Source organism: Blennius ocellaris (assembly GCF_963422515.1).
Source record: "Blennius ocellaris genome assembly, chromosome: 1".
NCBI classification, from domain to species: Eukaryota; Metazoa; Chordata; class Actinopteri; order Blenniiformes; family Blenniidae; genus Blennius; species Blennius ocellaris.
In genome coordinates, this window is record NC_137650.1 from 11,519,264 (window position 1) to 11,533,663 (window position 14,400).

A 14,400-nucleotide genomic window follows, 5' to 3' on the forward strand; every position below is an offset into this window, starting at 1 on the left:
GCTGTTTCTACATATAGCAACTTCTCCTGTTTAAATCAAAACTTTGCATCTGGGCCAGTTTGGTCGAAAGACATGGCTGGACGGGATGTAAGCAGACTTCTCATTTAGAACAACTCAAGTTAAAACCTTTCATCTTCTGAGAAGCCATGAGACACAAGTAGAGGTCGTTATTGTGGCCTTTAATTTTGACCAGGATTTCCTTCCAGTAAGACGTCTGTGATAAATGTCAGTAATACTACCTTAATTGTTGGAGGATGAAACCTTCCATTACAAAGCTGAAACCACACGGCCTGTCTTTTGTCTCAAGTCCAGCAGTCATTTTTGGCTGAGGGGTGGATGAGATCAGACCAAATATTTTTTAGATAAGAAAAATAAAAAAAATGTTGGGATTCATAGAAAATAAATTCTGTATTTAGGTCTTTATTGTTTGGAAGTGGTCCACTTGTGGTTGAGCAGCAAAATGTTCATTTTTCAATAATTAATTTCAATTATGCTTAGAAGTTCAGAAATAAAAATGTTGCTTAGAGATTGATAGTTTTAAACTGTACTTTTATGCTCAAATAAGCCCAATATGATGCCTGGAAAAGGCATCACTGGAACCCCTCCAAGTTATTTATGAAGCTCTCTGTGAGCAAACACCATTATCGTCCATATGTGATCAGTTAAAAGTGATCTTCTGAAGGGGAATTACATACAAAACCCTAACCCTTTCACTATTTAATAACAGAAAAAGTTCACTTTACTTGTACAAATAATTACTAATTCTGTTTATTTCAGAGCATTAAGCAAAATTATTTGGAGTTATAAAGAATTACATTTAATTAAAAAAAAACAAGAAATGGGTGTAGGACTGGAGTAATCCACAAATTACAGGAGAATTTTATAAATTCCTAACTTCCCAAGTGTCTTTATTTTAGAAAAAAAATACCATGCCATCACAATGGCACATTGACAAGGGCTCCTTCTCTTAGAGACTGACTTAATACAAGAACAGTACATGTGGGTGGCAGGTCAATTTATAGTGCTTCTATAGAGGAAATTGATCAAAGCTATATCATAAAAAAAACAACTTTCTATAACACACTGGGTGTCCGTTTACAAGTAAAATTAAACAGCAGAGGTATGGCAGGAAAGGACGGCTCACCGTGACGAAACCTCACGCGTACATCAATGAAGAGCAGTAAAAAGCCGAAGTGATTACGTTTTTAAAAAAATCTAAGGAAATTCAACATATGTTTGATAATTAGAAATTGTACAAATGTGGAATGATCTAATCCCACACAACAAAAAAGATGCATATACACATAATAGTTTGAACTCAATGAATACAGATCACTTCCTGACTGAACGCCTACATCCAGTTCAGAGGCTGTGACTTCCTCCGAGGCTGCAACGGTTTTATCCCCAAAGTAATGATGGGGGCTAATAAACCGTGTAGAAAGGGGAAGTGGGGGGTGCACACAAATAAATAAAGGGGATGATTTTTCTTTTCAGTTGCTGGGAGTGAGGCAAACTGTACAGAAAACCCTTAAAAACAAGCTTTATCTTACACATTTTATCATAGATACATATTTACACACAATACAGAAGCTGCTTTTACATCTCTTGAGATGTAGGTTGGAAAGAAAGAAAAAAGGTTGGTTTGCCAGAGAAACCTGATGTGGGCAAAAATCGAACTTTTTTTTTCTTTTTAATGAATCCATGCCGAGTAAAGGAAACACTGAGCACCATGGAGGGTTTATAACTCAAAGTTTGTTGGGAGAAAAGGTAAAAATCTGCCACTGCTGTCAGCGCAAAGGGTAAACCGAGTATTATAGATGTGATCTTATCAGAGTTTTGTGGAGAAGAAATAAAATTGATTGTGCTCTCTTCCTCCTCCTCCACAACAGGTAATCAAGACCCAAAGGTGAATTTAACAGTTGCACTGTTCATCTTGAACCAAGGAAAAGAATTCCTTAAATTAGACACAAATTAACCCGAAATCAGTTTCAATTCGCCAGTTTGCACTTGAACTCTCTCCTCCCTCCAGGCCTCTGACGATCCACAGACTCCGGTCACCCGCTATTCTTAAGGTGCTCTTCTTCTCCAGCCAGCTGTGTCCAAATGCACCAAGTAAAATAAAAAGGCCCTTTTGGTTTCTATCCACGGCAAACAAGTCAAGAGTCTGTTTTAGGTGACGTCCAGCCAGAACTGCCCTCTTGGCCGGCCTACGATCCTGGCGCCCGACGAAGGGTTAGTTCATTTTGGCCCAGCGGGGCGGCCGGGGTGAGGCGAGGAGGGGCGGGGCTAGCTGCGGCCACGATAGATGGGCTGTCTGTGGGCCACTCGTGAACATGAAGCGCAGCACGTTGTCTGGTAGTAATCGTACACGCAGAGGCGAGCTTGGACCACTACGTTGCAGTTGAAATATTTGTCTTTGCAGTTCTCATCTACGGGGGGGGGGAAGAAAAAAAAAAGAAATCACATGACTGCAGTTACAGGGTGATAATCGGGGAGAATCTTCTCACTAAAACGGACCTATTTGAGGTATGCAGGGATCCGGGTTGCAGTTCTCCTTCTGGGCTGGTTTCCGCTGCTCGTCGCACTGCTCACTGGACAGCATGTTGTCAGACAGGCAGCGAACCTCCCGCACGCGGAAACCTCCCTCACAGGTCTTGGAACACTGGAACGAGTCAGTAAGAGCCATCAGCATCACAAGGTCATCGATATGGCACCGTTCATACCGCGAATGCAGCTCAAAGAACTTCAAGATTTAGAAATGAGAGGAAAAGAAAACATTGATAAGTTTATTATTGAAAGAGAAGGCGCTTAAACAGTAGACTGAAATATATATATATATATATTATAATACACACAAGTAAAATTGCAGTGGGAAAAATATATGACAACTAAAAACAAAGTTCAAAATAAATTGAATAAAAAACTATTGTGGCAATAATAATGGGCAACAGTGTCATAAAATAATAAAATGTTTTTTTACAACCACAACAGAGTGCATCCATCATATGTTTCCTCACTGAAAGAGAATGAAACTGGACCATCCATTTTTGACAAGCAAATGGCACAAAGCCTGCAACAATACTTTATTTGCAAGAAACTATAAAATTACTGGCTACAGGTGATACTTTTTGAAAGAATTTGAGACTCTACCGCTAATGTAATAAATTATTGGCAAAATATAATTATGATAATAGCTTAAATACCCAATTACACTATTGAAAAGTTATTACCTTGGGGTCTTGCTCAGGGACCCCCAGTGCATGTTTTTGGGAATGTGGGAGGAAACCCACGCACACACAGGGAGAACATGTGAACCCCACACAGAAAGGCTCAGGCCATATTTAAACCCACGACCTTCTTGCTGTGAGGCGAGAGCGCGAACCACTCTGCCACGGAGTGGCCTTCCAAATAATTACCATCATCCACTTGCACAAGTAGTTGCGATAATTAATTTATTTAGTTACTCCACTTCCACAAAAACATGTTCCTTGAGTGGCCATTAAAGTCTTTAATAACCTTGGAAATATATTTTCTAAATCAAATTCTTTTAAGACGAGGTTAAAATGTTTTGCTTTGTTATGTGTGTTTTGTTTTGAACATTTTGATTTGTTTCTCACATGCCTGAAATAAACTCATTCATTCAAAACTGCATTAGTAGTTTTCTGCCAAACACTTATAATACTCCACACACAGAGACGTCAAGATATACCAAACTGGTTTAGTATAACTGATTAAATTACACTGATTGGATAGTAACAATGAAAACGGCAAATAATCCCTCCTCTAAAGATAATTGGTTCAACATAGTTTTCGAGACCTGAGAGGATAGGTTTTGAAAGAAAATGGGAAAAATGGACAGACTTTGTAAATAAAAAACAAGGAGACCAAAAGGGAGAAAAGTGAATCGATAAGGAAAGAGCAACTCAGTATAAACATCTTAAGCATACATCTGAAAAATCCGCCAATCAGGCACCCAGTTATGTATGCATGTGTCATCGGTTCAATTTATGCGACCTTATCCTTGTGTCAGCGCACCACTATAAATGTCACAATTGTAACTATTACTCTAAACCATGAACGTATACCAATTTACACAATTTTGACGGACACCTGCTGTTCTGTTCAAAAAAAAAACTGCAAATAAATATAAATCATTAACTTCACATCATTATGCAGTGTAGTTTGTTTAATGAGACCAATGTCGTGCCACTCCCTAAACCAGTGGTTCTCAACTGCTAGATAAATGTTTGATACATATTGAAAATGTCATATTCAACAGATCAAAATAGTAAAAAAAAAATTTTAAGTCACATCAGCAGTGACATTATTAGGAGCAGTTGATTGTTCAGGTTGATTCTCGAAGCTGAAGAAATCACCAATTTGGCAAAATCAAAAAGGACTCACTGAAACCAAACCAAAACAGGTTTTGACAGGTTTTTTTAAATGAAGCAATTATGCAGGTCATCCCATCGTGAGGCTGAACTGAAAAGGCTCCGAGCCCCACAGTTTGGACAACACTGTCCCAAAACACGGTTGTCCATCTCGTTGACTCGTGGGAGTCGCCCGGTGGTTCAGAGAAAGGAGGGTTTGATTTACTCACAGCACTCCAGTCTGTGTGGTACCACTTTGCTCCGCAGGCCTTCGTGTTGCAGCTCTGCTGGCTCAGAGGTCGGTCCAGGGACGAGCACTCGTACGGCGGCATGACCGTGAATCCTTCCTCCGACTTCATCAAACACACTACTGACCTCTGCTGGCTCCCCGGGCCGCACTCCGCTGAACACTACCTCACAAAAAAACAAAAAACAAAAACCACAAGTATCACTCAGACGGTGAGGATTTAGTTTCAGCCTGCAAAGAGATCGTCATGGTGTCCTGTGGGCGTCGTACCTGACTCCACGGCCCTGTGAACCACTCGATTCGGTTCTCGCAGGGGCCGCTGTTGCAGACCTGGGACTCTGCGGGACGCTCGTTGCCACACCCCCCCAGAGGGAGGCTGCTGATGTGGTTGTTCAGGCACAGGACCCCCCGGGTTCGTACTCCCATCCCACATTCAGCAGAGCACTGCAGAGTCACAAGTCAGGTTGTTTCAACAGGTATTTGTCCGAAACTGTTAGAAAACACATTTCAATGCACAATTGTTTTACTGAGTTTCAATATGGAGGGAAAAGAAATAGTTTGACTCAGTTCTTCCAGTCTGAAATGCACTTGGTGAAATCAGTTTAATTTATGTCCCTGTGCCGAGTCCCATTGTGAAGTGCTTCCAGTTTAAGTGGCTGCATGACTGGAAAACAAAAACATCTGCTTGCTTCTTTAATCAGTTGCAAAACTATTCCTTTCCAGCTTTAACTTACTGGCTGAACCAGATTATCTCCAAAAAAACAAATATATAACCTACCGACAGCCTCAGCTCTCAATATTAGGTGGTGGAGGGAAAATAAATGAAACGCTAACCGGCATACAGTCTCCCTTACACACACACATGTTGGACACGTCATCTGTACCTGTAAGGGCTCTCAGTCTTACACAGAGTTTTGGATATCAATTTAATCAAATGAGCAGCATTTTAACCAATGGTGGAAAAAATCCTCAATTGTCTTTCTGGAAGGCACAGAGCAAGTAAGCCACAAGCATTTTCTAAATGTTGGAAACGAGGGGAATTTTATTTTTGTGCAATAACATTTAAACAAACACCTTAAACAGAAATCGATTTGTGGCTTCAGCCACTGAAAATTACATAGGGGAGCTATATAATCAGGTTAAATCACGATCTGAACCCAATTGGGGGAGGGGGCATTTCAGTTATTAATTTGGTTCCTCCTAAACATATTTCAATTCAAAATCACTTTAAAGTTAAGGTATCTCCTCCTCAATCAAATCTGATCTGCCCTCGAGTTAGGAATCACTAAGCATCTTTATGTGCTGTGGTTTTTAGGAGCAGCAACTTGAGTGATGGAGACCGGCCTGTTGTGTACAATGGCTGCCTCTGTTGTCAGGCCTGAATGAAAGACTGTCACTGTGTCTCCCGCCGCTCCCACACCTACCCTGTTGCCCCACTCGGTGAAGAACCAGCTCTTGGCGCAAGCTCCCATGTCGCAATTCTCCACGTCGTTGGGCCGCAGATTCATGTTGCACTCCTCGTCGGGAACAAAGTCGCCCACGTTGCTGACACAGCGTACCTCCCGTGACCTTTGACCCAGTCCACAGGGCACTGAGCACTAATGGAAACACAGGATATGCGGTTAATTCAGCGCTGTGTAGGTAGAAAGGCTGCGTTGATGCTTTTTTTTTTAGTTTTCCATGTTTCATGTGGAGCATGAGGACATAAAAAGTACTCTGTACTTCCCGTCATTTGCTTTATGCATACAAGCCCAATTCCAAAAGGTAGGTTGATGAGCAACTGTAAAACGTACAGGATGCAATTATTTACAATTTATATGAACCCGTATGTCTTCTTCTTGTAACAGCTACTTGTAAAAGAGAAATTGTCAGAGCCAACCAAAACCAGATTTGTATGGGGTTTTTATGTTCGTTTGTTTTTGGGTTTTTTTTACTATGTGCTGATAACAAGCCTGATGGTCTCTTTGACTGGCTTTGATGCAGAGAAGATAGCAGCATTTTACAGTTGTTTTCCAATGCAGCTCCTCCTTTTGCATTTGAATGAACTTTGTCCAAAGACAATGAATATCTGGAATTGTTCCCGAGCCCATGCAGTGGTTTTCCAGTGCATGCCTGTACTTAATGCAGTGATGACTGATGCTCCCACAATCTCATCTATCCAATATTAGATGTATGAGCTGTCTGGAATCCTTTATTATAGTTATTGCCATTGAAGAACATTTTTCAGAGATTTTCCAGAATTTTCAGTCACATTATTTCACAGAATAATGAAGCTCTGCACTCCTGAGAGATTGAGACTCGTATCTATTCACGTTAATGTCCCCCATCTCTTTCTATGATCTATATCCGACAGTGAATAAAGTAAAAGATATGTAAAAACCACTTACTCAAAGAAATAAACATGCTACAAGAGTGGAAAGTGTCGAGCACCTTCGCCATTAAAAACATAAGTTTTGATGACAATACAGTGATTGAAATGTGTCGAGTTCTCAATGGCTTGTCGCCGTCACTCACAGCGGTCCACTCAGAGCGGATCTGCCACTCACTGCAGATCTTCAGCTGGCAGGTGATGGTGGTCTCGGGCCGCTCCAGGTGTCGACAGCGGGTGGTGTGGACGTTGAGGGTGCGGTTGGCGTAAACCTGGCGACACAGGACCTGCCGCTGCTGCATGCCCAGGCCGCACGTCTTACTGCATTCTGACCACTCTCCGATGTCCCAGCTGCTCGGGTGAAAAACACAAGAGATGAGAAGAAATGCTTCAAATTCATGATTCCTACATTTAACGTTAATCTCGACAGTCCCGCTCATTTAAACATACTCATTTTTGGGCAAGGGACCAAATTTAGTGACTTGTGTAATTCATCCAGTTTCTCCCAATAGATGCAGAGCAAATGAAGGGCACCAACAAATGATCGGTTTAAAAGGTTGGGCTGAGATTTATAATATGTGCCGTTTTTGTATGATTTCTAGAATTTAATTCCTTTCTTCCCATCCTACCTTACTTCCTGAAATACCACCATTCCTGGTGTTTTTGCCTTAAAATGATGTATTTAACAATTTCCAGCCACATATTGATCAGATGTGAAAGCGTACATCTAGTGGGCCAGTTTTAAGTCGGTGGAACAGTAGAACAGTACTCAAAAGTTTACAGCAGGGGTCTTCAATTCCGGGTCTCAGGCTGGTGTCCTGCATGTTTTAGCACTCTCCAAGCTTCAGCACAACACAAGCCAATGTTGAGGTCATCATCAAGCTTGTTAAGAAATCCCAATAATAAGCCTCTTATTCCATTTAGGTATCTTGCAACTGGGGAAGACCTAAAACATTCCTGACACCGGTCCTCAAGTCCTGGAATTGGATCTCTCTGGTTTACAGGATGTGAGGACATGATGGCACAACAATTTAAAAGAAGTCCAGTTAGAAATCCTAAAAACGCTATTTAAAGAACCGTTTGAGTCATCAATTCAAAAAAAGTTTTGTTTTGAGATATTCTGTCTGAGGCCTTGTTTACACATTGCTGGGTATTTACAAAAACTGATATTTCTTTGAGTTTTGGTCTTGCATTTACACATAAACGCAGCTACGAGCCACCAAAAATTATGATTCAGAAAAACTGTCTTGCCGTTTACATGGAGAGAAGGAGAGATGGAGATTTATGTCACAGTACGCGACAGAAGCATCACCAGCGTCATCTTTATGGAACCCGTGTTTACAGTTTTACTGCTGTGATGAAAATGGATACAGTGAAAGCAGTGCTTGTTCTTGCATTTTATTCGTTTCATATTCCAATGCCACATTTGTTCATCGGTTCCAGCAAACAGTGTTTCTTTATTGATGAAAGAACAGGAAATAACAGTAGTAACTGGTGGTGATGTGTTTTTACCAGGACTCTGACTAGCTTGCTTGGCTTCATGCTTCTAGATTCCAGCTTCTAAAAGATTTCTTTTAAATAACAGGGGAAATATTCGCTATTGTAAACACCCAGCGACATGTACTGCACTGCACCCCCCAAAAAACAAAGGATTTGAAAAAAAATGGATACCAGGTCCATTTTATTTTTTTAGTTATTTTTCACGCCTTGGTGATCATTGTACACAGAACAGCCATTTTAAACAGCGACGCGTATTTTACACAAGCACAGGAGAACAACAGCTGTCACTCACAATGCGGGGCATGGCTGCAGGTTGCAGGCCTCTTCTTGTGGGCTGGGTCGGCTGCTGCTGTCACACAGTGCGTCTGATACCTGGACCTGGTTCAGCCGGTGGACGCAGTTAAAAACGGAGTACCTGAAACCTGAAAAGCAGAATACAGATTCAAATGCAAACTGTTTTATTGAGACATAATAGTCAGCATGTAACATTAACAAGGATGATCATGTTTGACGAATGAGTATGAGCATATCACATTCTCAGAAAACACAGCTTGTTTAGACACCTCTAATAAATTTCAATGCTATGCTTCTCGGGAAGCTGAGAATTGAACACTGGTGAGTCTCATTTCTATTGCTGACACTCTCATTCCCTAATGCCTATCTGATGTAGTTTTGACTAGTTAATGCCATGTAAAGTGTAAAGGATTATAGGTGCAACATGTTATTGTATGAAAAAGCAGTTTTGGCTCGACTTGGGCACTTTTAAAAGTAAAAAATTAATTCTGCCAATAAACAAACAGCAAAGTGTTTGATCCAACCTTTCCCACAGGAAGCGCTGCATTCTGTCGTGCCGCTCTGTCTCCAGCTGTACTCTCTCTCTCGTCTGGCTGGTGGAGCGACGGGTACCTGGTTGTCGGGGAGGTGAGAGGGGTACAAGTCTCTGCCTGCCGAGTTAAAGTTTTCCCGTTGAGTGTTGGTGTGCTGGTTGTATCCTCCCTGTCCATTGACGGCATTCCCTGAAACGTTACCACAAATGGACAGAAAGACGTTGTGAAGTAAATTTGAGATTCTGCTAAAAACCTTTATCGACTTATCCGACAGTTCTTTTCTCAGCAAGTTGTTCCGTCTAGAAAACACAGCGGGCAACCAGATGTTTGGCAGCAGAAAGCGAGTCTCTACCTTCTGATCTGTGGTCTGGTTGCTGTCTGGTCTGTGTCTCAGAGGGCAGAAGGTACTCGTAGTGAACACCAGGGTTTGGCTGTTGGAAAATCATCTGAAAGAAGGCAGACAATAATCTCCCCTCATGTATTTGCCTGTCCATCACACCATGAATCAAAGAAGCGAGTCACTACTATCACTGTATGTTGAGGGAAGAGCTCGTTTGTTACCCACATAAACGTCCAGGATCTCATTGGTGGGCCCTTCAGCGAGGAAGGACTCCCCAGCCGTGCTGCTGATTTCATTGGGTCGGCGGTAGATGAACATGGTGCCCCCTCCTTCATATTTCCCCGGTCGGTCGATAGCCCAGTTTCCATTAATGATGGACCGGCCTGATCGGCTTCGCAGAGCTGGAAGAGACGGGCGGCACAACCACACAATTACCACAAACAGCCCTGACCTCTGACGAGAAGGAAAATACCTCTTACACATAATTATTATTTCACGTAAAACCATTCTGACGTAGTAAAGACCTGTAGTACGTTGACTTTTAGTTTTGCTTTAAAGCAGTTCTGACACCAGACTTCTCCACCCAAAAACAGTAACTTGAGCTGTGGAAATAAAGTCTGTCACTTGCACTTTAAAGTCTTTTTACAAATGTGACAAATCTGTTTGTGCTGGCAAAACCTGTCATACAAATCCTGTAAGAAAATCTCCAGAGAAGTTTTCCATGGATATTTGTGGATTAAAGGCAAGACGCCATTAGAAAAGCATTAGACGTGTAACATTAGACGGTCTTGTAAAAGAGTGTTTGGATAACTAAAAGCCCTATTAGAGATGAACAGCATAGAACGGAGGCCGAACTGAGGGGGGAATCGAGGAAGTGGTGAGGATGCAGAGGGAGCCTGCTGAAAGGTTTCTGCCACCGGGTGCAGGTTTAAAACAACTCGAAAACGTGATACACATTCATTAACTCAAGATTAGCACTTTCAAACAACTGATTATTCAAAAAGACAATATATTAAATTGCTAAAGTGATAGGTGTCAATGTCCACGAACGTGTATGCTTTTTGCTTGTCTCGAGGTAGAAGTTTGTGTGAGTGTGGTCTTTAAAGCTCAGATTTTCTGAAAATGCAAACCTCATAGCAGCCTACATGCATTTGAAGGTTGATGTGAGGTTTCAGGACGAAGGGAGTGTAAGGGATGGTCAGGCTTAATCCCAATTTGTGAGGGTTAACAGTAGTGAAGGGCCAGGGAATGGATTTCACGCTGAAAGCGTGTGTGTGTGAGTTATCTATAAAGAATGTTATTTGATGGGAGAAAACGGAGGAATTTGGACGGGAACCAGCAAACCTACCCTCAGTCCCTTCCCTACCCTCACTACTGGAATTCCTCACCATAATTAAAACGAAGATATTTGGGCTTGAAGGGAAAGACTCGCTAATGAAAACATGTTTTTACACTTTCTTCACGCGGAGCCCTGATGAATGGGGGTGATTCGGGGGGCCTACTCCTCATCTCTGAACCTTCTGCTGCATTGGGGCTCTCCTGAAACAATGTCCGGCATTCCAACAGATTCGAGAAATAACCCACTGCAGTGTTTTACCTCCATAAAGACATCAACAATCTGTATCGGGTATTTTAATGAGAGGCCCCACTGACAGTGAATAGCTTCATGGGTTCATGGATGGAGTGGTTTAGATTTTTCGTTAATGTTGCAAGCAACAGTTACCTGCATAGTTGGATTCAGCAAACTTGTAATACAAGAATGAAAGAAATTAAACAACTTCATATTCATGTCCTCTTGTGAACTTTTTTTGTTCCCTGGGTTTTGAACGTTCCAACTGTAATTTAACACTGCATGTGGTGGAGATTCTTATTTTCTCTGCATATATTTATATCTGGAACGAGAGCAGAGCGCCACAGCTGACAGCAACTAATGAAACTGCAAACCAGGATGGAAACTGAAACACTACATTATCCGGGAGACAGCTAAATTAGCTGTTACCTAAGACAAGTACTACAGCAAACACTGCGAGGCCTCAAATTTTAAATACATAAATGCATGAGAAGCTGTACTATTGTAAAATGACCCAAATTCCTCAACCTGTTTCATCTTCACGTCTCGGGGTGTTGCCGGGCTTCAGTATGTATGATGTGTTTGTTGAGCTGTGGTGGAACGCATCACCAAACTTGTAGTTCAATTCTCCTCACAACTTTGGACCACAGTTCAGACCATTTTAAACAGCATTAAAAAAACAAAGAAAAAAAACTAGCAGAGTGAAGCTGAGGTTGAACAATGAATTCAATTTCATAGTTTAAAAACATTCATTTGGAAAAAAGAAAAGCCTATTTTGAATTCACAAACGCAAAGTTTTTATTGTTGGGCAATTCAAATAAGCCGTTTACAGAGTTGCTTTGACCATCATGCATCACTGGGAATATGCATCACGTTTTGGGGAATTTAATGTAAACCAAGACATTAATATTCCAATACAAGACTGATGTGGAATATTTTTACTTCAACATATCTCGTCTTCAAGCCAAAGCAATGGAAGAGATAGGTTGGGGTTCTATTCGGAGTAGCAGTCGACTTGTTTATCTCCTTTATGATCCTAAATAAAACCTCCTGTGCATCATTTAAACCCCGACTCTTCATCTTTGTCTCACAAAATTCAACAACAATGATGCAATGATGACTTTTCTGCCAGAGGACCAAGGACTCCCAAAAGTTTAAATCTGGAGTTTTGAAATAATGTCTGCATGGCACCACAAGCATGTTGCAGTGGCGTAATGACGGCTTTTAAATAAGTGAGGATCTGGCTGCCAGATCAGACTCCTGTACCTACCATCATAGAGAAGCTGCTCGATTGTAGTGATGTAGTGTCCAGAATGAAAGACTTGAAATCTATCAGTTTACCCTCTCATGACTCATTGTCTCAATTAACTCATTCAGTTCTTCAGCTGCATAGAAAAGACCAGACGGAATATCAATGATGTTGAACTGCTACTTTAAATGCATTTGTAGAAATATTTCAACAGAGTTGCTGCATCAGGAAGCAACAGCTTCAGTTTCTTGTTTCAAATTAAATCTTCCATTTACAAAGTTGCTAATGTAAGAGTGGAGAGGTGCTGCTGTGAGCCTATTCGTTTGCAGAAGCAAAAGATAAATTACAACTGAGTATTTTGTGTGTAACTCTCTAAAGTTCTCAGCGGTTCAGCCCTTCCAGCATCACACTAAACAACATTAGAAAAAGGATTTTCTCAGATGTGGAAAAATTCTAAAAATCCATGTTTACCCCTTCGTACTCTGAATATAACTTCTACGTACAATGAACAGGATGTAAAAATGTTAGTTATTCTTAGTTTTAAAACTAAAATCTATTTTTTTATTAATGAACTTTGATTATACATGTTGCACGTGTCACCAAACCTTTACACTTGCATAGTACCGGTACTCAACAGTGAAAAATATGAATTAAATAAATGAGTAAATAAGAGAAAAAAATGTAAACCTTTTATAATTGTTTCTCCAACTTTCATTTGAATATAGGCTTCATTTACATTATTCAGGTTTTTTTGTTTACTTATAAGTATGTTATTGTTAGTTTGGACTTTTGAATTGCAGTGGTTTAATATTTGTATCACTATTAACATTATGTTTCATGTTTATTTTGTCACATTTTACAATTTTGCACAAGTTTAGAAATGATAATCTCATGGCACCCACCTCATCAACGCCACTGTAGACAATATAAGTTACATTAACATACACTGCAAATATCATTTCTTTCATTTTAATTCACTTAAATATTTTTCTCTTTCTTGTATGAACTATTTCAATGTTTTTATTGTTTTGCTCTAATTCCACCAGAACAAATTCCTTGTATTGTGAAAACTATACCTGGAATCAAACCCATCTCTGATTCCAATTTTTTGACTTAAAAATGTTTTGGCACGATGCAACAGACTGGGCAATGGGAATGGGTGGAGCCATTATGAGCATGTGGATTCCCAAACACTTCCCAAACACTCTGACAGAATAAAATGATTCAGAAACCCAATTTGATCTGCAGTCAAATAATTTGAATCAGCCAAAAGAAAGAGCAATAGTAAACCCATCTTAAGTAAGAAGAGTTCACCGGGTACCACTGCCCTACTTAGCTCAGGTTTCTCTGTTGACACCCCAGTGAAGTATTGACCCGCAATTCCGACCACCCACCTAGGTAGTTCCTGCTCTTCACCATCTCCGTGACGTTGATCTTGGTGGCTCCTTCAGGGATTTCCACGATCTTGTGGTAGCCGACTTTGGTCAAGCTGTGTCTAAACAATCCCGAGACCAGCCTGCAGGTTGTGTTGTCCCCGCCACACACGCCACACTTGTCCATCACCGAGCCGAGATAGTCATCGCAGCCTGGACTCTGCGCAGAACAGAAGAGGGACCGTGGAACGATCACTATTACAGTCAAACAGATGTCAATGAAATCCATGCTGAATTAAAAAAAAAAGTTAGGTTGCCTAAATATTGCAAACATAAAAAGAGCTTTGTAAAAATATAGACTTATTCAAGCTGAATCTGCTAAATGTGTCTCATAAAATGATATTAACTGAAATAGCAGAACTAATTACTAGGGTTCATGTTACTTTACAGACTTTTTTTTTTTTTTTTTTTTTGCTTTGACCGCCTTTGAACTGAGACGAGGATTTCCTTCCCTTTTCTCTAGGGTGTGAATTTTCTGTGTCACATTGATGGTAAT

General features: G+C 40.7%; 1 protein-coding gene across 1 annotated transcript in view; it reads right to left on the minus strand.

Annotated features, from left to right (window-relative positions):
- Positions 1-1,405: 1,405 nt before the first annotated feature.
- thsd4 (thrombospondin type 1 domain containing 4) overlaps positions 1,406-14,400 on the minus strand; it is a gene marked incomplete at its 5' end in the record, with an annotated part of 49,283 nt that continues 36,288 nt past the window's right edge. Inside the window, 11 exons of the mRNA XM_080512968.1 lie at positions 1,406-2,429; positions 2,518-2,662; positions 4,601-4,780; positions 4,888-5,061; positions 6,042-6,215; positions 7,132-7,336; positions 8,778-8,907; positions 9,304-9,501; positions 9,665-9,758; positions 9,878-10,053; positions 13,866-14,064. Coding sequence (XP_080369094.1) covers positions 2,287-2,429; positions 2,518-2,662; positions 4,601-4,780; positions 4,888-5,061; positions 6,042-6,215; positions 7,132-7,336; positions 8,778-8,907; positions 9,304-9,501; positions 9,665-9,758; positions 9,878-10,053; positions 13,866-14,064 — 1,818 coding nt within the window. The 3' untranslated portion in view covers positions 1,406-2,286. The remainder of the gene's footprint in view (positions 2,430-2,517; positions 2,663-4,600; positions 4,781-4,887; positions 5,062-6,041; positions 6,216-7,131; positions 7,337-8,777; positions 8,908-9,303; positions 9,502-9,664; positions 9,759-9,877; positions 10,054-13,865; positions 14,065-14,400) is intronic.